Genomic DNA, 26,530 nt, shown 5'->3' with positions numbered 1-26,530 from the left:
ACAACCAAACCTAACCCCAAATCCCACACTCCGGATTGTAAATAATGTAAATCAGCGTGGCGAAGTTGGTAGAGTGGCTGTGCCAGCAATCGGAGTGTTGCTGGTTACTGGGGTTCAATCCCCACCTTCTACCTTCCTAGTCACGTCCGTTGTGTCCTTGGGCAAGACACTTCACCCTTTGCCTCTGATGGCTGCTGGTTAGCGCCTTGCATGGCAGCTCCCGCCATCAGTGTGTGAATGTGTGTGTGAATGGGTAAATGTGGAAATACTGTCAAAGCGCTTTGAGTACCTTGAAGGTAGAAAAGCGCTATACAAGTATAACCCATTTATTATTTATTTATAATGTATATATCTTGTGTGATGACTGTATTATGATGATAGTATATATCTGATAGTATATATCTGTATCATGAATCAATTTGAGTGGACCCCGACTTAAACAAGTTGAAAAACTTATTCGGGTGTTACCATTTAGTGGTCAATTGTACGGAATATGTACTTCACTGTGCAATCTACTAATAAAAGTTTCAATCAATCAATCAATCAATCAGTACATCAGTTGAGGAAAATTAGTAAATTACATTAATAACATCCTGTAAGTTGATTTTGATACTATTATTCATTTAATCTTCTGATAGATTAAAAAATAACACCAATGAGAGCATTTTAAAACTCTGCCAGATTCAATTCCACCTATTTGACTGATGGATATGATCACATAATTTATTCAGAAAGTATAAATAACGACAAATGAAGATAGAATACTATTAACCGCAACATGTAAGGGTAAAAAAACAACTATGATTTGTACATTTTTAAAGAAAGAAAACAATCTGAAGCTGTCTTTATTTTTAGGTTATCATGCCATGATTTTACCAGTCCGGCCCATTTGGGAATAGATTTTCCTCCATGTGGCACCTGAGCTAAAATTAGTTTGATACCCCTGGTTTAAAGTAAAACAATACATATATTAATTTATTCCTGACGGATGCCTTTTGGATCCTAAGAGTACCGGTAAGTGTGTATAATCAATCTTACGGTTGCACAAGGGTTAATGGAGAATACTTACCCATCTTGCAGTTGAATATTACTCAGCAGGCATTTCACAGCGTATATCATTTGCATATATTGCAACTCACCGTGTCAAAATGTGACTCACGCACACTTTGGTCGGTTTATGTTTCAGTTTGGAGCAACAATGCCTCCAATCCGCCTGGCATGGTGTGTAGGGAGCAAAACTGCTCTCAGCTCCTGCATGGGAAATGAGGCATGGCTCTGCATCTTTTGCACAAATTTCACCTGTTGTGCTTGCATTTGCTGAATAATGGCTTGCATAATGGACGCCTGATTATTTCTTCGGGAAAATTAGAAGAGGAAATAGAGGAATGAGGATAAAATCATCACTTGACCAATGAGCTGACGCGGATGCCGGTGTGTCATGGATGGCAGGAGGCAGGATAGAATTTGATTAGCCTTACTAATGAAATCAGTCAACTGTGTGTGTGTGTGTATGTGTGTGTGGGTGTGTGTGTGTATGTGTGTGTGTGTTCTGGCAATGCTCACTTAATGGGGACATCGCTCTGTTTACACAGTCACCTTTAGGGGACCTCTGACGGTATGGGGACAAAAAAACAGGAAACCTTTTTAAATGATGTTAATCATTTAAAAAGGTTTAACCATTAATATTACTGTGATTCTGTATGGTATCCATCCTTAGTTAAAACTAATATATTTTTCCAAAAACAAAATCTGGTTTAGTGTTCCTTAGGATGACATTTTCATACAGCATGATTATAAAACATTATTACCTTAAATTATGATTCACGTTCAGAATTTTCCATCCTTCTATATATGGTAGTTGGAGTTGCAGACAACTTCATTACTGCTAAATAGCAGTTTTTTCAGTAATGTCACAGAAGATGCAAGATTTGCTTTAACATTTAAGTGGTGAAACTTCCTATAAGAGGACAGCTGTAGTGTTGTATTCTGAGGATCATGTCATATTTAATTTGAACTTTTTTTTTTTTTTTAAATGGTCCTCAGTAGTCACGTACAAATTTGTGTGAATTATGCACAATTCTTTAAATTTGGTCCCCATGAACCATATCACCGTAATTTTCGGACTATAAGTCGCAGTTTTTTCCATAGTTTGGCCGGGGGTGCGACTTATACTCAAGAGCGACTTATGTGTGAAATTATTAACACATTACCTTAAAATATCAAATAATATTATTTAGCTCATTCATGTAAGAGACTAGACGTATAAGATTTCATGGGATTTAGCGATTAGGAGTGACAGATTGTTTGGTAAACGTATAGCATGTTCTATATGTTATAGTTATTTGAATGACTCTTACCATAATATGTTACGTTAACATACCAGGCACGTTCTCAGTTGGTTATTTATGCCTCATATAACGTACACTTATTCAGCCTGTTGTTCACTATTCTTTATTTATTTTAAATTGCCTTTCAAATGTCTATTCTTGGTGTTGGGTTTCATCAAATAAATGTCCCCAAAAAATGTGACTTATACTCCAGTGCGACTTGTGTTTTTTTTCCTTCTTTATTATGCATTTTCGGACGGTGCGACTTATACTCCGGAGCGACTTATACTCCGAAAAATACGGTAACTCTTTTTCCCCAGGGTCCCCAGTAAGAACGGTCAGCACATTACTTCATCAATCCAGAGATTTCAAGACGTGTATGAGCTAACTGCTAATTTTACCGTATTTTTGGGACTATAAGTCGCTCCGGAGTATAAGTCGCACCGGCCGAAAATGCATAATAAAGAAGGAAAAAAACATATATAAGTCGCACTGGAGTATAAGTCGCATTTTTTGGGGAAATTTATTTGATAAAACCCAACACCAAGAATAGACATTTGGAAGGCAATTTAAAATACATAAAGAATAGTGAACAACAGGCTGAATAAGTGTACGTTATATGAGGCATAAATAACCAACTGAGAACGTGCCTGGTATGTTAACGTAACATATTAATTAATTAATTAATTAATTAATCCCACTCGACATCCATTGCTTTCAGTCTCCCCTAGAGGGGGGGGGGTTTACCCACATATGCGGTCCTCTCCAAGGTTTTTCATAGTCATTCACATTGACGTCCCACTGGGGTGAGTTTTCCTTGCCCGTATGTGGGCTCTGTACCGAGGATGTCATTGTGGCTTGTACAGCCCTTTGAGACACTTGTGATATAGGGCTATATAAATAAACATTGATTGATTGATTGATTGATTGATTGATTGATTGATATTATGGTAAGAGTCATTCAAACAACTATAACATATAGAACATGCTATACGTTTACCAAACAATCTGTCACTCCTAATCGCTAAATCCCAAGAAATCTTATACGTCTAGTCTCTTACGTGAATGAGCTAAATAATATTATTTGATATTTTACGGTAATGTGTTAAAAATTTCACACATAAGTCGCTCCTGAGTGTAAGTCGCACCCCCGGCCAAACTGTGAAAAAAACTGTGACTTATAGTCCGAAATATACGGTACCTAATTTGTTTTATGCCTCCACAACCTGTAGGAAGGGTGGTCCCCACAAGTGATGATCAAAAACTTGGTCCCCATTCCAAATGATAACCTGTGTGTGTGTGTGTGTGTGTGTGTGTGTGTGTGTGTGGTGTGTGTGTGTGTGTGTGTGTGTGTGTGTGTGTGTGTGTGTGTGTGTGTGTGTGTGTGTGTGTGTGTGTGTGTGTGTGTGTGTGTGTGTGTCAGAGAGAGACTTTCTGTGTGTGTCCATATTTGGGACAGGTTTGCAGAGAAGTGAAACGCTCTTCTGCTGCCAACTCTTCATGTCGACTGTATGAGTCTGCATCACTGAAGCAGAGAATTAGCTCCATGATGCAGCAGTTTACCATCTTCCTTTCACATACTTGCATCCTCACCTTTCGGGATATTGACCCCGCATCCACAGGAAAGCCGTGCATCCACACCCCCTCTATCTGCCGGGTTAATGAGATGTGTAGGTGGTTGGTGGAAGGAGAGCTTTTTGTAGGCGTTTGTCGTAGGCGCGTCATCTTCCTCTACGTCCTCGCTTATTTGAGTATTAGATACAGTGTCTCATAAAAGTGAGTATACCCCTCACGTTTGAGCAGGTGTTTTTACTACAGTATATCTTATTCAGGGAAAATACTACAGAAAATGAGAATATGAAATTTTAGGACAAATTGAACACCAAGAGTTGAACTATAAACTAAATATACGACTCTCAGGCGCACATCAGTAAAATGAGCTAAAATATCAATCAATCAGTCAAAGTTTATTTATATAGCCCTTAATCACAAGTGTCCCAAAGGGCTGCACAAGCCACAACAACATCCTCGGCCCAGATCCCACATCAGGGCAAGAAAAAACTCAACCCAATGGGATACAATGAGAAACCTTGAAGGGGACAGCAGATGTGGGGACCCCACCCTGGGCGGCCTGTGCAATGGACGTCGAGTGGATCTAGGTAATAGTGTGAGAGTCCAGTCCATAGTGGGGCCAGCAGGGGATCATCTTGAACGGAGACAAGTCAGCAGCGCAGAGACGTCCCCAACTGATGCACACATCTTACTTTTTGAAACCGATACCGATTATTTCCAATATTACATTTTAAAGCATTTATCGGTCGATAATATCGGCAGCCTGATACTATCGGACATCTCTAGTAAAAATCATAATGTTTTTTTTTTTTTACACTTACATGTTGCGGTTAATAATTTATTTGTCGTTATTTATATTTTCTGAATAAATTATGTGATAATGTTCATCAGTCAACTCATTGGTGTCAATTTTCAATCTATTGTTGCGCTTGCAACGCGAAAACAAGACAACTTGAAGTATCTTTTGACACACAAAAACGTGTGCGCCATTTATTCCATGCAAAGACGAGACTGACTGACTGCTTACATCAAAGAGACTCAAAAAGGCGGTCACAACAAACCCCCACCTTTGGGTAAATCTCCTGACAGTCACTTAAAGGGGCCGCACCGAATTACTCACTCTTAACTGCATATATTAAGTTAAAGTTAAAGTACCAATGATTGTCACACACACACTAGGTGTGGCAAAATTATTCTCTGCATTTGACCCATCACCCTTGATCACCCGATGGGAGGTGAGGGGAGCAGTGGGCAGCAGCGGTGGCCGCGCCCGGGAATAATTTTTGGTGATTTAACCCCCAACTCCAACCCTTGATGCTGAGTGCCAACTAGGGGGGTAATGGGTCCCATTTTTATAGTCTTTGGTATGACTGAATGCTAAACAAGAACAACATTGTTATGTGCACAATAGAACAATGACAGTGAATAATGACGACAAAGTCAAGTAAACAGGTGTGGTGAATTATGTCCTTAAAGCAACCGCTACACAATCAAAATAAAAAAATTCTATCAAAATCAAATTACAGGATGTTATTTATGTAGTTTGATCATTTTCCTCAACTGATGTACTAACATCATGTGGTTTATTTTGTACATATGTAGCATCATCTACAAAGATACAAAGAATTGCTATTGCGACATCCAGTGGACACATTTAGAACAGCAGTTTCATTCATTCAAAAATTTCAGGTACATTTTTATACTTAGCAAACTCATCCCGCGGGCAGGATAAATTCTGTTCGCGGGCCTGATCCGGCCCTCGGGCTGTACTTTTGACACCCCTGCTTTAGTGTCTAAAGCAGGGGTCTCAAACTCAATTTACCTGGGGGCCACTGGATGCAGAAACTGGGTGAGGCTGGGCCGCAAGAAAATAATTCTTAAAAAAATCTAACATGCACTTTTTAATGAATTCACCTTTTTTGAATGGCTATCCCGCCCTAGCAACATACTTGCCAACCCTCCCGATTTTTCCGGGAGACTCACGAATTTCAGTGCCCCTCCCGACAATCTCCCGGGGCAACCATTCTCCCGAATTTGTCCCGTTTTTCACCCGGACAACAATATTAAGGGCATGTCGTGATAGCACTGCCTTTAACGTCCTCTACAACCTGTCGTCGTGTTCGCTTTTTCACCATACAAAGAGCGTGCCGGCCCAGTCACATGTTGACACACGTAAGTGACTGCAAGACATACTTGGTCAACAGCCATACAGGTCACACTGAGGGTGGCCATATAAACAACTTTATCACTGTTACAAATATGCGCCACACTGTGAACCCACACCAAACAAGAATGACAAACACATTTCGAGAGAACATCCGCACCGTAAGACAACATAAACACAACAGAACAAATACCCAGAACACCTTGCAGCCCTAACTCTTCCAGGCTACAATATACACCCACGCTACCCCACCCCCACCCCACCTCAACCCTGCCCCCTGGGATTTAAGTCTCCCCCTGTATTTGAAACCTAGGACGCCTCTGTTTCTAACGTTAATCGAGGATCCTTGAACACACCACAGTTATGGGCAATGACATGCAAAAGTGAAACGTGGACATAACTTTCTTCTATGCTGCCACAAATAGACATATTATATTTTGACCTTTCTTCTGTCATGTGAATGTTTAAAGGTGAGCTTTGACGATGTTATGACGTCTGTCTTGAGTAAAATGTTTGATGCAAGGTTTGCCGCTATCCAGGTGGAACCATTTTGTATTTTAGATCGTTGGTGTTGTAGGTCATCTTAGAGATAATTAATTTGATTCAAGCAACCTTGTTATTTTACTTTTACGGAATTGTTAGAGGAATATTTTCCCTCCTTTTGGCAGAATATGAACGCCTTGGAAAATGCTAGCTTTGGCCTTGGTTCTGCGAGAAGAGTTACACACATGATGAGCTCACCTTTTTTCCTCATCCATGCACCCTCAAACACATATATTTGTATTAATGGTGTCATGAATGACCTGCATGGAGAGAGAGAGAGAGGAAGGAGGTGTGTGTGCTCTCCACGCACATCAAGTAATTATTTTTTTTTGCTCCGACCTTTAGATAACTCTGTTCTCTCTCTCTAGCGCTGCTATCACAACTGTTTGTACTCACTTCTGATTAATAGAATAAATTGTCAAACTTCAATTTTAATCACCGCTTATCATTTCAGATAGCCTTTGAACAAAATAATATGGGTGCACTCTCCCCTTCTAAAAGAGGGGGTCCTACTAGTATTTTCCGGACTATAAGGCTCAATTAAAATCCTTTTTTTTCTTCTCAAAACTCGACAGTGCGCCTTATAACCCGGTGCGCCTAATGTAAGGAATAAGTTTGGTTGAGCTCACCCACCTCAAAGCTATTTTATTTGGTACATGGTGTAATGATAAGTGTGACTAGTAAATGGCAGTCAAACATAAGAGATAAGTGTAGCCTGCACTATGATGGGTCTCAAGTAAACAACACCAACATTTTATATGTTCCATTGAAAATATAGAACATTACACACGGCGCTCAAAAATCTATCAAAATGTTTTAGTATGACTTTGGTAAGCTATGAAGCCGCGCCGCTTGAAGGATTGTCGGCGCATTAAACATACGAGTATTATTATGGTTTGTGTGTAAGGTAAGACATGTTATCTGGCATTTTGTTTCACAATATTATGCAAAAGCGACTTTTCTTACCTTCTGGTACCTGTTGATCTGTATTTGGGATCTGCAGAGATCCTGAAAAATTCCGCGCGTATACGCCAACGCTGTAGTTGATATATAGGCTTCTTCTTTTTCTCTATCTACTAGTTATGTGACATTCATCCTCCGCTGTTGCCATTTCTAATATAAAGTAGTGTAAAGTTCTTACTTATATCTGTCAGTAAACTTGCCATGAAAGCGCTAAAACATACCGGTGTAGTGAGTTTACATTATTCACCCTAGGAACTTTAGTTATTAGAGTTCCGGTCGGACGGAGATGCTGCTCCGTTATTGATGGAAGTAAAGTCTGAATGTCATTAAAACGGTTAGCTCCGTCTTTTGACACTTCTTCCACTCCCGTCCTTGCACGCTACATCGCTACAACAAAGATGACGGGGAGAAGACGCTGCCGAAGGTGAGCCACGTACCGTATTTTTAGGACTATAAGTCGCAGTTTTTTTCATAGTTTGGCCAAGGGTGCGACTTATACTCAGGAGCGACTTATGTGTGAAATTATTAACACATTACCGTAAAATATCAAATAATATTATTTAGCTCATTCACGTAAGAGACTAGACGTATAAGATTTCATGGGATTTAGCGATTAGGAGTGACATATTGTTTGGTAAACGTATAGCATGTTCTATATGTTATAGTTATTTGAATGACTCTTACCATAATATGTTACGTTAACATACCAGGCACGTTCTCAGTTGGTTATTTATGCCTCATATAACGTACACTTATTCAGCCTGTTGTTCACTATTCTTTATTTATTATAAATTACCTTTCAAATGTCTATTCTTGGTGTTGGGTTTTATCAAATAAATTTCCCCAAAAAATGCGACTTATACTCCAGTGCGATTTATATATGTTTTTTTCCTTCTTTATTATGCATTTTCGGCCGGTGCGTCTTATACCCTGGAGCAACTTATAGTCCGAATAATACTGTAAATAAGACCGCCCACAAAACGCTGCATCCGGAAGCTTGAAGATGATCTGTAAAACATCATCTATGCAACATTTTGACCAAATAACCACCATTGCAAGGAAGTGTTTTCCATTTATAAAAATAATATTAATATGAATCCTTTAATGAGCCCTATAATCCGGGCGCGTAATATATGAAAAAAGATCAAAAATAGACCATTCATTGGCGGTGCACCCTATAGTCTGGAAAATACGGTATACCGGTATATATTTTTTGACTTTTTTTAAAAAATAAATTAAATGTCATGTGTTTTTTTAGGACATGTGTGCATGTATTTTAGCTGAAACTGCGAGGTGGTACCAAAAACCGCAGTACTTGAAAGTTTGAAAAGAATTAGCATAAAGTATTCAACTATTTTTTTGCCCATCCAGGATGCGTTAGGACTACAAATATTTTGATAGCTTCTCTCCTGACAGAATGTGCTTGTGCTGTTAGCTGTTGTGTGATTCATATATGGATATAAAGTGTTTACGGGTGGGCGTGCAAACTTGAGTAAATCTTGCGATCGTGTATATTTATAGACTACACTACATGGCAGTGAGACCAAAGCTGCGTTGGATTTATGAGAGCCTTGGGTCTGAACAACAATGCAGTTCTGGCCTTTTTCCATCCAAGATCGATCTCTCAACATATCTTCATCTTATTTGTTGCATCCAGGGCTCAGAACCTACCTCATTTCTGTAAGGAAACCGGAGAAGCTCCCTCAATGTAGCTGCTCCCAGTTGGCCTTGTCCGGCTCTGAGCACACGAATGGCAAGTGTTGCATGCAGAGAGCGCACACCCCCGATGGAGCGCCTTCCGCCTGCAGCATTCCCCCAGATAGGAGCAAGGTGAGTTGAAAAAAAATAAATAACTCAACATGCAATGAAGCATCTGCCTTACAGGGTGAGGAAGTATTTTTTTCCAAGATTATTTTCACTCTTTGTTGAACTATCGCCTGAGGTAGAAAACTAAGCTGCATGTGCTCTTATGGTCTTTTTTGATAGTCATCTGTTTCTTTTTGTTTTTCTGTGGGTGTTGCAGAGGCTTTAATCATTTTTTTCTGCATACATATCTTGCATATCTCTTGTCTTGAGGGTGTGAAGAAGAAATAATTGGCATTTGTATTACCAGATGTCTTAAGTTATGCACTTCTCACATGTTTTTTTTTCATCAGGAGCCATGTGTGACGCATAATGTCACAGCACATTCTTTAATTCATGTTTTCCTCGATGAGCCGCTACTCCCCAGCGCTGGCAGCACTCATGCATCCCCGGACCATGATGCTGCCACCTGCATGCTTGGCATTTTCAGTGGCTAGTAAATCTATACTGTTATATAAATTGTACTGTATCCTATGTGGTTGTTTAGGGCAGTGTTTTTCAACCACTGTGCCGCGGCACACAGGCGTACCGTGAGATACAGTCTGTTGTGTCGTGGGAGATTATGTAATTTCACATATTTGGTTTAAAAATATGCAAACCAGTAATTATAATCTGCAAATAAAGTGCCGTTGTTGAGTGTCTGTGCTGTCTAGAGCTCGGCAGAGTAACCATGTAATACTCTTCCATATCAGTAGGTGGCAGCAGGTAGCTAATTGCTTTGTCAACGTTGTATCTATTGCTTAAAAAATAAACAAAAGGCGAGTGCCCCTAAAAAAGGCATTGAAACTTAGGGATGGCTATAGAAAAAAGAAACTAAAACTGAACTGGCTACAAAGTAAATAAAAACAGAATGCTAGACGACAGCAAAGACTTACAGCGTGTGGAGCAGATGGCGTCCACAAAGTACATCCGTGCATGACATGACAATCAACAATTTCCACACAAAGAAGGATAGCGTCCACACAACTGAAATAGTCTTGATTGCTAAAAGAAAACAGGTGCGGGGAATGTTCAAGGAAGACATGAAACTGACCTTAGTTACACAGTGATGGTTTTATTCAAAATTGATAAGTGTCATTCTTTAAGCAGGACGGAGTCTGTCTACATTTAAAACAAAATCCTCTCCTGAGCACCTACATTATTAAGCAAGCCCCCTCTGTCTTCTATGGCTCCTCTTTCAAGAGGCTGGTCTTTCTCATTAACATCCAAAGTGCAAAATCTCAAAAAATCTTATCCTTTATAGTCCCCCTAGTGCATCGAGTGCACACTATGGTGCCTCTTTTCAACTTTCTGACACACCAGGGGGCTGCAGTATGGATAGCTGGGTGGGGAAAAAAAGATCACTCATGCAGTAAAAAAAGTGTTTCTGCTTCAAAGCATTTCATTTTCTGTAGGGCCAATGCCCAAATACATATAAAGTTAAATACATCCAATGTTGTTTATTAATTATTTTTCACCTCTCCTACTGCATCCACACTGCACCCTTTCAACCTTTACCTCTCTGCAGCCGACGTGTCCATCTTGCAGTGTCATCCTAAAATCAGGGGATGATCAGGTTGTGGAGGAAGGCGAAGTGAACCATCGCTGCCATGAAGACATCAAGACAAGTAATGCCAAGGTCAGACATCATTACCTTGTTGTGAGCAAGAACATGGTGCTCCTATTAATTCTGGCTGGTATACCCATTAGTGTATGCCATTAAAAATATAACAAAAAATGTGTACAAATGATGATGATTATCATTATTGTTTCATATTTAAAAACATCACTTTGTATATTTATATGTATACATAGTGTGTATATGTATATATAATGTATATATGTAATGTAAAATGCATATATATGTATGTATATATGTATAAATATCAATCAAAGTCTCAAAGGACCGCACAAGCCACAACGACATCTATATTGTGTGTGTGTGTGTGTGTGTGTGTGTGTGTGTGTGTGTGTGTGTGTGTGTGTGTGTGTGTGTGTGTGTGTGTGTGTGTGTGTGTGTGTGTGTGTGTGTGTGTGTGTGTGTGTGTGTGTGTGTGTGTGTGTGTGTGTGTGTGTGCGTGCGTGCGTGCGTGCGTGCGTGTGTGTGTGTGTGTGTGTGCGTTTGTGCGTGCGTGTGCGTGCGTAATATATATATGTATGTATGTATATATATATGTATGTATATATATATGTGTATATATGCATGTATGTATATATGTATATGTATGTATATATATACATGTGTATGTATGTATGTATGTATGTATGTATGTATGTATGTATCTATGCATGTATGTATGTATATATATATATATATATATATATATATATATATATGTATATGTATGTATGTATTTATATGTATGTATGTATATATATATAATGTGTGTCAAAACGCATACACAAAGCGTATAAAAACAATAACATTGTGGAGAGGAAAAATGGCAAAAAACGGCACTTCTACTGTATAACAAAGGAGGCGAGTGACGTGCAATATGGAGGTATTTGGGCTTCAAAACTAACAATAAAGCTGACACTTTAAACAGGGAGGCGCCGCTCTGCAAGTGTTGCTTTGAAACATAACTCACCAAACGTAGCAATTAGGTAAACATTTAGATAATAAGCATTCAGATTTGCACAAGGATTTATAAAGAGTGACAGGTAATGATGTAGTTGTTAGACTTTTCCAGCTGTTCGGCTCCTATGCAGTCTGTAGTCGAGGAGCACAGGGCAGACGTTGGGGGTAACACCCTTCACTTTACCCGGCAATGGGTCTGTTAAGCTTTGCTTTTGGGTCACAGTGACGAGGCCGCCGAGTCATGATTATTATTAGTTTTGTAGGACACAACCTCACCCGTTCTTCACTCGACTGCGCAGTGCACAGTGCACGGGTTACCTCTCTCTCTTTACTCGCCCAATCGTTAACTGACATCACTAAGCCAACACGTTGCCATTCTCGCAAACACACATACGCTACTCTCATAAGTTAACAAGCTCTCCTGTTGTGCACATGTTTGATTGTTTGATTGAAACTTTTATTAGTAGATTGCACGTATGTACATACGTAGACATGCACACAGCTGCTTGGCCTGATATCAAATATTAGCGGAGTTAAAACCGCCCAATTAGGTTCAACTAATGCAAGTGAAATAACTGAATTTTGTAACAAACTCCTATAATTTATGTTTTATCTTTAACAATCTGTGTTATACCTGCTACATGGCTTATGTGTGTACTTTTATTCATAGTTTTGTTTTTAGTATTTACTATAATTGTATTTTTCTTAAATTCACAGACCAGGAGTGGCTACCATTAATCATGAATAATTTAATATAATGTCAAAGCTTTTTATTCTATTCTAACCTAATCCTTGATTATGGCAGACTATATGTACAATTGTAAATTGTTCTTTGAGTGCAATAAGAAAAGCAATAGGAAACTTATGTTTAATGTATTGTAAGATTGTATGTTAAAATTAAGCCAATATTGAAATTGTTTGTATTTCCCTTAATTTTGAAAAGTATCAATATACATAGAATATATTTTGATAATGATAACCCTAATGTCAAAGGGGAAGAAGGAAAAAAAATGCAACTGCAGTTGATTTGCTTTGGCAAACTTGAAGGTCAAAATCTATTCTATTCTTGTATTTGTTTAATGACAATCTATTCCTTTTAACTTATACTCTCTACAGCCTACTCTATTCATAGCCTATTGTATTCATATTATTATGTACACACTATCGTTTTTGTGGTACTCATTGGGCTAAAACTGGGACTTTGGGGACAAAATTCCATGCCATCTCATGTTTGCTGGTATGACACCACAGGTCCTTTAATCCTAGAATATACTTTTCTTCTCAGGACTCTTCTGGTCTGAAGTGTTCCCCGGTGGTCTCTGCCGGCCGCGGCCCAAAGGCCCAGAACGGTCTGCTGAGTCCCAGACTGGAACCTCTGAACAACAGCCAAACGTCGCTGTGCGAGATGCTGCAGGAGAAGGAGAAGAAGACGTGGGCCGGAGGAGCTATGGGCATGGATCACTCTGCCCTCATCCCTCTACGCTCTAAAAACTTCCGAGAGCGAAGCGATGCCCACTTTGTGGACGTCATTAAAGAGGACAGGTGAGACTTAACAAGAGCAAACGACGGTTGGAAGAGGCTGTTGAATAAGTGCATGTTATTATCCTCAGAGTGCACATTTTAATGGAACGTTTTAAGATCATTTTCAGTGATTTCCCCTCTCTTTGTCAGCCTTATGAAGGACTATTTCTACAGACCGCCTATTAACAAGCTGTGCCTCACCTTCTTGGATAAGAGCCTGGAGTCCACCTACCAAATAAGCTTCCAGGAGGAGGTGTGTATGTATTAGGGTTGTACGGTATTAAGTATCAATGATTGTCACACACACACTAGGTGTGGCAAAATTATTCTCTGCATTTGACCCAACACCCTTGATCACCCCCTGGGAGGTGAGGGGAGCAGTGAGCAGCAGCGGTGGCCGCGCCCGGGAATCATTTTTGGTGATTTAACCCCCAGTTCCAACCCTTGATGCTGAGTGCCAAGCAGGGAGGTAATGGGTCCCATTTTTTATAGTCTTTGGTATGACTCGGCCGGGGTTTGACAACCTACCGATCTCAGGGCGGACACTCTAACCACTAGGCCACTGAGTATACCGGTATTGGTATAGTACCGCGATACTAATTAATCATATTCTGTACTATACCGCCTCTAAAAAGTACCGGTTCCCCACCTCCCCGCCCCTCCGTCGTTGTCACGTCATGACATTGCTGGTTTACGAGCAGACGAGCATGTTCGGCAGCGCACAATCACGGAGTACTTACAAGTAGAGAGTGTGTAGACAGAAATGGGAGAACGGACGCATTTTGGCTTAAAAACTAACGATAAAGGTGAAGTTATAACACTGAAACACCCTCAGGAAGAAGTGCTTTAAGATTCAGCAGTGTTTTAGCTACTTCTAAATCACTAATCCTTGTCTCCATGGCGACAAATAAAGTATGTTTCTTACAAGTATCATCCCTGCAGGACGAGGAATAGCTAAACATGCTTCACTACACACCGTAGCTCACCGGTATCAAAATGTAAACAAATGCCTTTGGTGGATCTACACCTAACATCCACTGTAATGATACCAAGTACAGAAGCGTATCTAGTTGATACTACTATGATTACATCGATATTTTTTAGCATCACAAAATATTTTTTCGATTTTTATTTTTATTTTTTATTTATATTATGTTTATAAACTTAGTAAATATGTCCCTAGACACATGAGGACTTTAAATATGACCAATGTTTGATAATAAAGGTAAAGTATTGGTATTGTTTATTATCAATAGCACTATTTCTATTGGTATTCATATTGCTCCATTTTTAGTGTAATAATGCTCATTGTCATTTCTGTATTTTTATTTTTTTTATTTTCGCTAACTGCTTATTTGCTATTACCGTACTTTTACCATCATATTTGTACATGTCGTATTTGCTGATGTGGCTCTGTTGTTGTTGTTGTGTTTGCTGTTGTTGTTTTTGTCTCTCTGTCTAATCCCCCTCTTGTCCCCACAATTCCCTCCTCTGTCTTCCTTTTTTTCTCTTTCTATCTCCTCCTGCTCCGGCCCGGCTGCACCAAATGATAATATAAATACATTTAATAAAGTCAAAATACAAGTAAGGCAACAAGAGAAGTATCCTACACTTCTCTTTTGTAAAGTAAATCTGAACAGCCGATATGGGCAACTACATCTGCTATATGATTTGCCCGAGAAGCTGGGCAGGACATTATAAAACAATAAAATTAAAAAAAATATGACCAATGTATGATCCTGTAACTACTTGGTATTGGAACGATACCTAAATCTGTGGTATCAACCAAAAACTAATGTAAAGTATCCAAACAACAGAAGAATAAGTGATTATTAAATTTTAACAGAAGTGTAGATATAACATGTTAAAAGAGAAAGTAAGCAGATATTACCAGTAAATGAACAAGTAGATTAATCATTCATTTTCTACCACTTGTTCTTAATCATTTTGGACAAAATAATAGAATGATAAATGACACAATATGTTACTGCATACGTCAGCAGACAAATTAGGAGCCTTTGTTTGCTTACTTACTACTAAAAGACAAGTTGTCTTGTATGTTCACTATTTTATTTAAGGACAAAATTGTTCTTCGATTGCAATAAGAAACATATGTTTATGTACCCTAAGACTTTTTGTTAAAATAAAGCCAATAATGCACATTTTTTGTGATTCCCTTTTTTTAGAAAAGTATCGAAAAGTACCGAAAAATATCGAAATACATTTTGGTACCGGTACCGGTACCAAAATATCTGTATCGGGACAACGCTAGTATGTATCTGCACATATAAGCGTAAAATGTATGTTAAATGTGTTCCAGGACTGAATAATCTGACGGTTGTCATAGAAACATATGTGTTCTATTACCTCATTTTACCCCTGTATGTTTTTTTGTTTTTGTCCCTTTGTGTCTGATGGTGTGTGTCCTTTAACACCAAGACTGCAGCACAGAGATATCCCTGCAGGACTTAAGGCGCACAGTTTTTATGAGGTTGTAGTGCCCTCTGCTGGTGGAACATCAGAAAGGCGGTTTAATACATATGTTTCCTCATTTTATTTTGTATTCTGCTCCCGTTCTTCATCTAGGTCGAGGCCAAAGCAGCAGTGCAGACGTTTGCCAGCCCGATGTTCAGTTCCTTCCTGGACATGCTGCTGTGTTCTTCAGTGTTTCTGGCTTTGTCACTGGCCTGTTTTCTTCGCCCCATCGTTGCCCAGTTTAGTCCACCCGCACCAGCTCTCATTCTGACCGCTGTGGCCGCCTTGCTGGAGGCTCTGGCTCTTTTTTTTGCAATACGGTGAGGAAATATTACTCTGTTCTAGGTTTCTTCCCTCGAGGGAGTTTTTTTTTCTCGCTTCCGTCGCCAAATGATTGCTCATGTTGGGTTCAGTTGGTTCTCTTTAATGTATGAGGAGCGTGGTTCTATATCTGCTTTGAGATAACATACACTATATTGCCAAAAGTATTTGGCCACCTGCCTTGACTCACATATGAACTTGAAGTGCCATCCCATTCCTAACCCATAGGGTTCAATATGATGTCGGTCCACCTTTTGCAGCTATTACAGCTTCAACTCTTCTGGGAAGGCTGTCCACAAGGTTGCGGAGTGTGTCAATAGGAATTTGCCACCATTCTTCCAAAAGCGCATTGGTGAGGTCACACTTTGATGTTGGTCGAGAAGCGCTGGCTCTCAGTCTAGGTTCTAATTCATCCAAAAGGTGTTCTATCGGGTTCAGGCCAGGACTCTGTGCAGGCCAGTCAAGTTCATCCAAACTAGACTCTGTCATCCATGTCTTTATAGACCTTGCTTTGTGCCCTGTTCCCACAAGGTTGGGAGCATGGAATTATCCAAAATGTTTAGGTATCCTGGAGCATTCAAAGTTCATTTCACTGGAACTAAGGGGCCAAGCCCAACTCCTGAAAAACAACCCCACACCATAATTCCTCCTCCACCAAATTTCACACTCTGCACAATGCAGTCTGAAATGTACCGTTCTCCTGGCAACCTCCAAACCCAGACTGGTCCATCAGATTGCCAGATGGAAAAGCGTGATTCATCAGTCCAGAGAACACGTCTCCAATGCTCTAGAGTCCAGTGGCGACATGCTTTACACCACTGCATCCGACACTTTGCATTGGACTTGGTGATGTACGGCTTGGATGCATGAAGCTCTCTGCGTACTGTACGTGGGCTAATTGGAAGGCCACATGAAGTTTGGAGCTCTGTAGCAACTGACTGTGCAGAAAGTCGGCGACCTCTTTGCACTATGCGCTTCAGCATTCACTGACCCCTCTCTGTCAGTTTACATGGCCTACCACTTCGTGGCTGAGTTGCTGTTGTTCCCAAACTCTTCCATTTTCTTATAATAAAGCCGACAGTTGATTTTGGAATATTTAGGAGCCAGGAAATTTCACCACTGGATTTGTTTCTATGACAGTTCCACGCTGGAAATCACTGAGCTTCTGAGAGCGGCCCATTCTTTCACAAATGTTTGTAGAAACAGTCTCCATGCCTAAGTGCTTGATTTTATACACCTGTATTTTGATCATTTGGATGGGTTGCCAAATACTTTTGGCAATATAGTGTATGTTATGAATTGCCAACCATTCATTTTCTACGGCTTGTCCCTCTCGGGGTCGCTGGAGCTTATCCCAGCTGCATTTGGACACCCTGGACAAGTCGCCACCTCATCGCAGGGCCAACACAGATAGACAGACAACACTCACACACTGGGGGCCAATATAGTGTTGCCATTGGCACTATATAAATAAAATTGACTTGACTTACTTACAAGGCATGCTTGCAGTTTTGCAGACAATCATGGCACCCACCTGTTTTCAATTAGCTTGTTCCCCTGTGGGATGTTCCAAATAAGTGTTTGATGAGCATTCCTCAACTTTCTCAGTCTTTTTTGCCACTCGTGCCAGCTTTTTTTGAAACATGTTGCAGGCATCAAATTCCAAATGAGCTAATATTTGCAAAAAATAACAAAGTCTTCCAGTTTGAACGTTAAGTATCTTGTCTTTGCAGTCTATTCAATTGACTGTAAGTTGAAAAGGATTTGCAAATCATTGTATTCTGTTATTATTTACGATTTTACACGTGCCAACTTCACTGGTTTTGGGGTTTGTAGTAAAGCGCTAATGGTTAATCCCTACCGAAAACCCTGCATCCTGCTCTTCTCCAACTCAGTATGGCGTTCTACTTGGACAGTGCTCTGAACTGCACACGGACTCTGATGAAAGCGGTCTCGGGCTGGATACCACGTCACCTAATAGGTGCCGTCATGGTGTCTCTGCCTGCTCTGACCGTCTTCTCTCATGTCACCTGTGACATGCATCACTCCATTCAGGTTGGTTATTTGATTTCTTTGCTCCACTTGGTAGGTTTGTGTTCAATCTCCAGAATAATCATTATTGAAGTGTTTTCCCGCAGTTCACCATGTTCATCTGCTGCGCTGTCATCATAGCCATCATTCAGTTCTGTAACTCCTGCCAGCTCAGCCACTGGATGCGTTCGAGTTTCGCAACTTTAGTAGGACTGACGCTTCTTTCACTGCTCTTCACGCCTCTCTGCAGGTAGGACAACATTGGCAGACAAAGAAAACAGTGAAATTGCCGTAGATTTTGAACATATTTCTGTTGATATTGATAGTACTCAATGTATACTCAGATGAGATCCAATACCACACTGCAAAAAGTCAGTGTTCAAAAACAAGAAGAAAAAAAATACAAAAATTAGGGGTATTTTATTTGAACTAAGCAAAATTATCTGCCAATAGAACAAGAAAATTCGGCTTGTCAAGACTTTCCAAAACAAGTTAAATTAGCTAACCTCAATGAACCCAAAAATACCTTAAAATAAGTATATTGTCACTAATAACACTTTTCTTGGCAGAAAAAAAGAGACCTTTTTGCTCTTCACGTTGATAAATATTCTTAAATTAAGTAAATGCTAGTGTTATTATCTTGACATAATGATATGCGCTCGGCATCATGATTTTTTTTTCATGCTTGAAGTAAGAAATTATTACTTTAAAAAAGGAGTTTTATACTTGTGAGTGTTAATGACACAGCTTTGCACTAGTTGATATTCTAGTTTCAAGCATGTTTTACTCAATATAGGTCATCAAATCTCAGCAACAAGCTGTAATATCTTACTGAGATCATTTCGGACCAAAACCCTTAAAACAAGTAAAACACTCTAACATAAAATCTGCTTAGTGAGAAGAATTATCTTATCAGACAGAAAATAAGCAAATATCCCCCTTATTTGAGATATTTAATCTTACTTATATTTCAGTTTTTGCAGTGCAGAGCTGATGTAACTCGTATACGGTATAATTAAAGCCTGGGGGATGCCTGGTGGGATATACTGGAGTCATCTACAAGCGTGTAGTCTTAATTTAACAAACCAAAACATTAGTAAGGTCTCGCCTTGTACTATGCATTGCACTTGCATTGTAGGCCACATTCACCACAATAAACAAAATATTTATATTTAGATTGTAGAGTTCTACCATTGTTGTGTTTATTATGTTTTATTTATTCTAGTTTTGCTGCAAATCGGTTTTCCTGGTAGGTTTTATTTTCCCTGCTATTACCATAATTACAGTATTATTTAGAATATAGTTATGTAATTGTGTTGTATTTACTTATACCGCAACTGTGTGTGATTTAGTTTTTTAAATATTTAAAGGCCTACTGAAATGAATTTTTTTTATTTAAACGGGGATAGCAGATCCATTCTATGTGTCATACTTGATCATTTTGCGATATTGCCATATTTTTGCTGAAAGGATTTAGTAGAGAACATTGACGATAAAGTTTGCAACTTTTGGTCGCTGATAAAAAAGCCTTGCCTGTACCGGAAGTAGCGTGACGTCGCAGGTTGAAAGGCTCCTCACATTTCCCCATTGTTTACACCAGCAGCGAGAGCGATTCGGACCGAGAAAGCGACTATTACCCCATTAATTTGAGCGAGGATGAAAGATTCGTGGATGAGGGTGAAGGACTAGAGTGCAGTGCAGGACGTATCTTTTTTCGCTTTGACCGTAACTTAGGTACAAGGGCTCGTTGGATTCCACACTTTCTCCTTTTTCTATTGTGGATCACGGATTTGTATTTTAAACCACCTCGGATACTATATCCTCTTGAAAATGAGAGTCGAGAACGCGAAATGGACATTCACAGTGACTTTTATCTCCACGACAATACATCGGCGAAGCACTTTAGCTACGGAGCTAACGTGATAGCATCAGGCTTAACTGCAGATAGAAACAAAATAAATAAACCCCTGACTGGAAGGATAGACAGAAAATCAACAATACTATTAAACCATGGACATGTAACTACACGGTTAATGCTTTCCAGCCTGGCGAAGCTTAACAATGCTGTTGCTAACGACGACATTGAAGCTAACTTAGCAACGGGACTTCACAGAGCTATGCTAAAAACATTAGCTATCCACCTACGCCAGCCAGCTCATTAACACCCGTGCTCACCTGCGTTCCAGCGATCGACGGAAGGACGAAGGACTTCACCCGATCATCGATGCGGTCGGCGGCTAGCGTCGGTTAGCGCGTCTGCTATCCAGGTCAAAGTCCTCCTTGTTGTGTTGCTGTAGCCAGCCGCTAATACACCGATCCCACCTACAACTTTCTTCTTTGCAGTCTTCATTGTTCATTAAACAAATTGCAAAAGATTCACCAACACAGATGTCCAGAATACTGTGGAATTTTTCGATGAAAACCGAGCTTTTTGTATTGGATACAATGGTGTCCGAGTACTTCCATTTCAACGATTGACGTCACGCGCATACGTCATCATACATAGACGTTTTCAACCGGAAGTTTAGCGGGAGCACTTTATAAGTTAACCCGGCCGTATTGGCATGTGTTGCAATGTTAAGATTTCATCATTGATATATAAACTTGATATATAAAATCAGACTGTGTGGTCGGTAGTAGTGGGTTTCAGTAGGCCTCTAAGTACTTATTAATGCCTTATTCGGCATGGCCTTATTATAACCCTAACCCTGGCCCTAACCCTCTAACCCTAACCCTAACCAAATAACTCTAAATTAAGTCTTTATTACTTAGAATATGTTCCCCATACTAAAGTGTTACCAAAAACATACAACTTTGTCTTGAATTTAAAAAAAAAATGTTTTAATTTTTCACTAAAGAAGGGTTCGGTGAATGCGCATATGAAACTGGTGGGGTTAAGTACCTCCAACAAGGTTAAGAACCACTGGTCTACTGTGTACGCGCAACTGAAAAGCAACAGAACCAATAATAGCAGTAAGGAGCAAACTGTTCATTCAGCATTAATACCGTTGATGGGTTCACTGTAGAACGACAGAACAAATGTAACACGCATGAGTTTCACACCAACACTCTCCTACCAGGTCAGACAACCAGAGCAACCGCAGCAGCTCAGTCCTCATATCGGACAGCCAGACTGAGCCGCACCCGAAAGACCAGCTGGCCCTCGAGGCCTGCGTGGCTTTCTTCCTGCTCCTTCTCCTCGTCTGGTTCCTCAACCGGGAATTTGAGGTGAGTTACCGCCTCCATTACCGCGGCAACGTAGAGGCCGACCAACACCGCATCAAGATCCAGAACATGCGGGACCAGGCCGACTGGCTGCTCCGCAACATCATCCCCATCCACGTGGCCGAGCAGCTGAAGGTCACCCAGAGCTACTCCAAGAACCATGACAACGTGGGCGTCATATTCGCCAGCATCGTGAACTTCAGCGAGTTTTATGAAGAAAGCTACGAGGGAGGCAAGGAGTGCTACCGGGTCCTCAACGAGCTCATTGGCGACTTCGACGAGCTGCTGCGGAAGCCCGTCTTCGGCAATATTGAAAAGATCAAGACCATCGGCGCCACGTACATGGCGGCGGCGGGGCTGAACGCCCAACAGTGCGCGGAGGCCACCCACCCTCACACCCACCTCCGCGCCCTCTTCGAGTTCGCCCTGGAGATGATGCGCGTGGTGGACGACTTCAACAAGAACATGCTGGGCTTCGGCTTCAAGCTGCGCATCGGATTCAACCACGGCCCGCTCACCGCCGGCGTGATCGGAACCACGAAGCTCCTGTATGACATCTGGGGCGACACGGTCAACATCGCCAGCCGCATGGACACGACCGGCGTGGAGTGCCGCGTCCAGGTGAGCGAGGAGAGTTACTGCGTCCTCAACGGCATGGATTACGAGTTCGACTACCGCGGCACTGTTAACGTGAAAGGCAAAGGTCAGATGAAGACGTTTCTCTACCCCAAATGTGGCGACAACGGTCCCGTGCCTCAGTACCAGCTCTCGGTCTCACCGGAGATACGAGCGCAGGTCGACGGCAGCATCGGGCGCTCGCCCACCGATGAAATCGCCAGCATGGTTCCCGCAAGCGGCGCAGCTGCCAGCAGCACCATGGTCCCCAGCACCAGTGCTGGCTCCTCTATCAGGGCGGGGCCTCAGCGTCACCCCTCCACGCGGACGTGCCCCGCCAGGCGATCCGTGTCGCACAGCGGCCTCACGTCCATACACGCCGCCAACCCGGAGGGGCCGCCCCGCTTCGCCAATAAGAACCAGCTTGCCGTCTCATCGGCGGCGAAGCCTCCCCAAAATGTGACGAGCAGCATCCAAGAAGGACAGAGTGAATATGGTCCTAAGTGACTTTTAAGTGGCAGCACGGTGCCTCACAATACGAAGGTCCTGAGTTCAATCCCATGTTCTCCCCGTGACTGCGTGGGTTCCCTCCGGGTACTCCGGCTTCCTCCCACCTCCAAAGACATGCACCTGGGGATAGGTTGATTGGCAACACTAAATTGGCCCTAGTGTGTGAATGTGAGTGTGAATGTTGTCCGTCCATCTGTGTTGGCCCTGTGATGAGGTGGCGACTTGTCCAGGGTGTACCCCGCCCTCCGCCCGAATGCAGCTGAGATAGGCTCCAGCGACCCCGAAATGGACAAGCGTTAGAAAATGGATGGAAATAGATGGGTGACTTTAAAGATTTTTTTATCATACAAGCTTTTTAGTGCTGTGCAAAAGGCCAGATAGACCACAAAAAGGGCAGAAGAAAGAGAGCGACCCCATCGTCTCTCCCGCTGACCTACTTGATTATCTCTACCTTTAATCATTCTTTAGAAGTGCCTTTAGAGTAGAACACTGTCTAGACTCCTGCCTTTTCCGAAACACTTAAAAAGGGAACTGCTTTTTGTGGGCTTTACATTTTTTTTCCACCACTTTGCTTACCTTTGCCTTTCTGTGAACAAACAGACCTGACGTTGCTGGAAGCGCTACATCGCCACGGTTCTCGTGTAAGTACAATCTGCTCTTAAATTCAGCTTGTTGATGGAGAAAAGCGCCAAAGCCGTTTGTAAAAGCGCCGCGTCGATGGAGGAGGCGGAGCTGCATGCTTAATAATGTGTGATTGCATGTGTACGTACACGGCGTGGGGGTATTTGTGTCCGTCTTAAACAATACCAGCAGTAATGGGAAGCAATGTCAAGTAGTCAATTAACATGAAAAGAGACTGGATTGTGTTTTTAGTCACCTTGGGACTGAGAAAGCTACTCTCAGCTAACTTTAGCATGCTTGAAACAACACTATCCTAACCGTTTGTCGTCTGTGTAATCTATTTGATCAGGAACTTGAAGCTACGTTAGGAGTAGCATCATTTGGATCAGTGTTTTTCAACCACTGTGCCGCGGCACACTAGTGTGCCGTGAGGTACAGTCTGGTGTGCCGTGGGAGATTATGTCATTTCACCTAATTGGGTTAAAAATATTTTTTGCAAACCAGTACCGTATTTTTCGGACTATAAGTCGCAGTTTTTTTCATAGTTTGGCCGGGGGTGCGACTTATATTCAGGAGCGACTTATGTGTGAAATTATTAACACATTACCGTAAAATATCAAATAATATTATTTAGCTCATTCACGTAAGAGACTAGACGTATAAGATTTCATGGGATTTAGCGATTAGGAGTGACAGATTGTTTGGTAAACGTATAGCATGTTCTATATGTTATAGTTATTTGAATGACTCTTACCATAATATGTTACGTTAACATACCAGGCACGTTCTCAGTTGGTTATTTATGCCTCATATAACGTACACTTATTCAGCCTGTTGTTCACTATTCTTTATTTATTTTAAATTGCCTTTCAAATATCTATTCTTGGTGTTGGGTTTTATCAAATAAATTTCCCCAAAAAATGTGACTTATACTCCAGTGCGACTTATACATGTTTTTTTCCTTCTATATTATGCATTTTCGGCCGGTGCGATTTATACTCCGGAGCGACTTATACTCCGAAAAATACGGTAATTATAATCTGCAAATGTGCCGTTGTTGAGTGTCTGTGCTGTCCAGAGCGCGGCAGAGTAACCATGTAATACTCTTCCATATCAGTAGGGGGCAGCAGGTAGCTAATTGCTTTGTAGATGTCGGGAACATGGTTTGTCGTGATCACAATATGCGGGAGGCAGCATGCAGGTAAAAAGGTATCTCACGCTTAAACCAAAAATAAACAAAAGGCGAGTGCTGCTAAGAAAAGGCATTGAAGCTTAGGGATGGCTACGCAAAACGAAACTAAAACTGAACTGGCTGCAAAGTACCGTATTTTTCGGACTATAAGTCGCAGTTTTTTTCATAGTTTGGCCGGGGGTGCGACTTATACTCAGGAGCGACTTATGTGTGAAATTATTAACACATTACCGTAAAATATCAAATAATATTATTTATCTCATTCACGTAAGAGACTAGACGTATAAGATTTCAAGGGATTTAGCGATTAGGAGTGACAGATTGTTTGGTAAACGTATAGCGTGTTCTATATGTTATAGTTATTTGAATGAGTCTTACCATAATATGTTACGTTAACATACCAGGCACATTCTCAGTTGGTTATTTATGCCTCATATAACGTTTTATTTTAAATTGCCTTTCAAATGTCTATTCTTGGTGTTGGGTTTTATTAAAATAAATTTCCCCAAAAAATGCGACTTATACTCCAGTGCGACTTATATATGTTTTTTTCCTTCTTTATTATGCATTTTTAACATGTAAAGCGACTTTGGGTACTTAGAAAAGCGCTATATAAATCCCAGTTGTTATTATTATTATTATTATTATTATTATTTTCGGCCGGTGCGATTTATACTCCGGAGCGATTTATACTCCGAAAAATACGGTAATTATAATCTGCAAATGTGCCGTTGTTGAGTGTCTGTGCTGTCCAGAGCGCGGCAGAGTAACCATGTAATACTCTTACATATCAGTAGGGGGCAGCAGGTAGCTAATTGCTTTGTAGATGTCGGAAACATGGTTTGTCGTGATCACAATATGCGGGAGGCAGCGAGCAGGTAAAAAGGTATCTAACGCTTAAACCAAAAATAAACAAAAGGCGAGTGCTGCTAAGAAAAGTCATTAAAGCTTACGCAAAACGAAACTAAAACTGAACTGGCTGCAAAGTAAACAAAAACAGAATGCTGGACGACAGCAAAGACTTACAGCGCATGGAGCAGACGGCGTCCACAAAGTACATCCGTACATGACATGACAATCAACAAGGTCCCCACAAAGAAGGATAGCGTCCACACGACTTAAATAGTCTTGATTGCGAAAACAAAGCAGGTGCGGGGAATAGCGTTCAAGGAAGACATGAAACTGCTACAGGAAAATACCAACAAAAGAGGAAAAGCCACCAAAATAGGAGCGCAAGACAAGAACTAAAACACTACACACAGGAAAACACCAAAAAACTCCAAATAAGTCAGAGCGTGATGTGACAGGTGGTGAGAGTACACCTACTTTGAGACAAGAGCTATATTGATGCATGCTTGGTTATGGTTTAAATTCCTATCCAACAATTGCGGGAACGACTTTTTACTGTCAATATCAGCTACTGAGTTTCATTTTTTAAGGTTTTCTGCTGGTGGTGTGCCTCAGAAAATTTTCAATGAAAAAAATGTGCCTTGGCTCAGAAAAGGTTGAAAAACACTGATTTAGATTGACGAGAGAAAAACAGAACTGCCAAAGTTTTTTAGGGGTGATGCTGTGTGCTAGCTGACATAAATGACATGATCATTGTTATTGTAACAATATTGTTAGAATGGCTTTATACTTGTGATTAACACTGTAAATGCAAAGATGGTCTACCAAAATGTTTTTTGGAGTGTGGCAAAATATTATTATTATTATGATAAACAAAGCTAATTCAATGAATTGTGTGCTCTGAGGCAAAACAGTTAAACAGTTTTCCCTATTAAAATAGAAATCACTCTTTTTAACAAGTAAAAAAAAAAAAAGCTAACACAAAAAAATAAAAAAGCTCCTTCTTGAATTGAATAAGCGTGTAAATCCAACTGTAAGACGACCCTGACTATAAAATGGTATCTCAACTTAACCTGCGATGAGGTGGCGACTTGTCCAGGATGTTCCCCGCCTTCCGCTCGAATGCAGCTGAGATAGGCTCCAGCACCTCCGCGACCCCGAACGGGACAAGCGGTAGAAAA

The 26,530-nt window shown here is 40.8% G+C and overlaps 1 protein-coding gene across 2 annotated transcripts in view; it reads left to right on the top strand.

Moving 5' to 3' along the window:
* The window catches only part of LOC133642613 (adenylate cyclase type 9-like), a 99,009-nt gene extending 75,269 nt beyond the window's left edge, over positions 1-23,740 (top strand). For both annotated transcript variants that reach the window (XM_062036908.1, XM_062036909.1), the window contains 8 exons: positions 9,227-9,399; positions 10,940-11,050; positions 13,275-13,531; positions 13,661-13,763; positions 16,097-16,305; positions 18,202-18,361; positions 18,445-18,587; positions 21,418-23,740. In XM_062036908.1, the coding sequence (XP_061892892.1) occupies positions 9,227-9,399; positions 10,940-11,050; positions 13,275-13,531; positions 13,661-13,763; positions 16,097-16,305; positions 18,202-18,361; positions 18,445-18,587; positions 21,418-22,684 (2,423 nt within the window). In that variant the 3' untranslated portion in view covers positions 22,685-23,740. The remainder of the gene's footprint in view (positions 1-9,226; positions 9,400-10,939; positions 11,051-13,274; positions 13,532-13,660; positions 13,764-16,096; positions 16,306-18,201; positions 18,362-18,444; positions 18,588-21,417) is intronic.
* Positions 23,741-26,530: the final 2,790 nt, after the last annotated feature.

This window comes from Entelurus aequoreus, linkage group LG25 (assembly GCF_033978785.1).
Source record: "Entelurus aequoreus isolate RoL-2023_Sb linkage group LG25, RoL_Eaeq_v1.1, whole genome shotgun sequence".
Taxonomy (NCBI): domain Eukaryota; kingdom Metazoa; phylum Chordata; class Actinopteri; order Syngnathiformes; family Syngnathidae; genus Entelurus; species Entelurus aequoreus.
The sequence above is the reverse complement of the archived record's forward strand: the minus strand, read 5'-3'. Positions and strand labels throughout refer to the sequence as shown.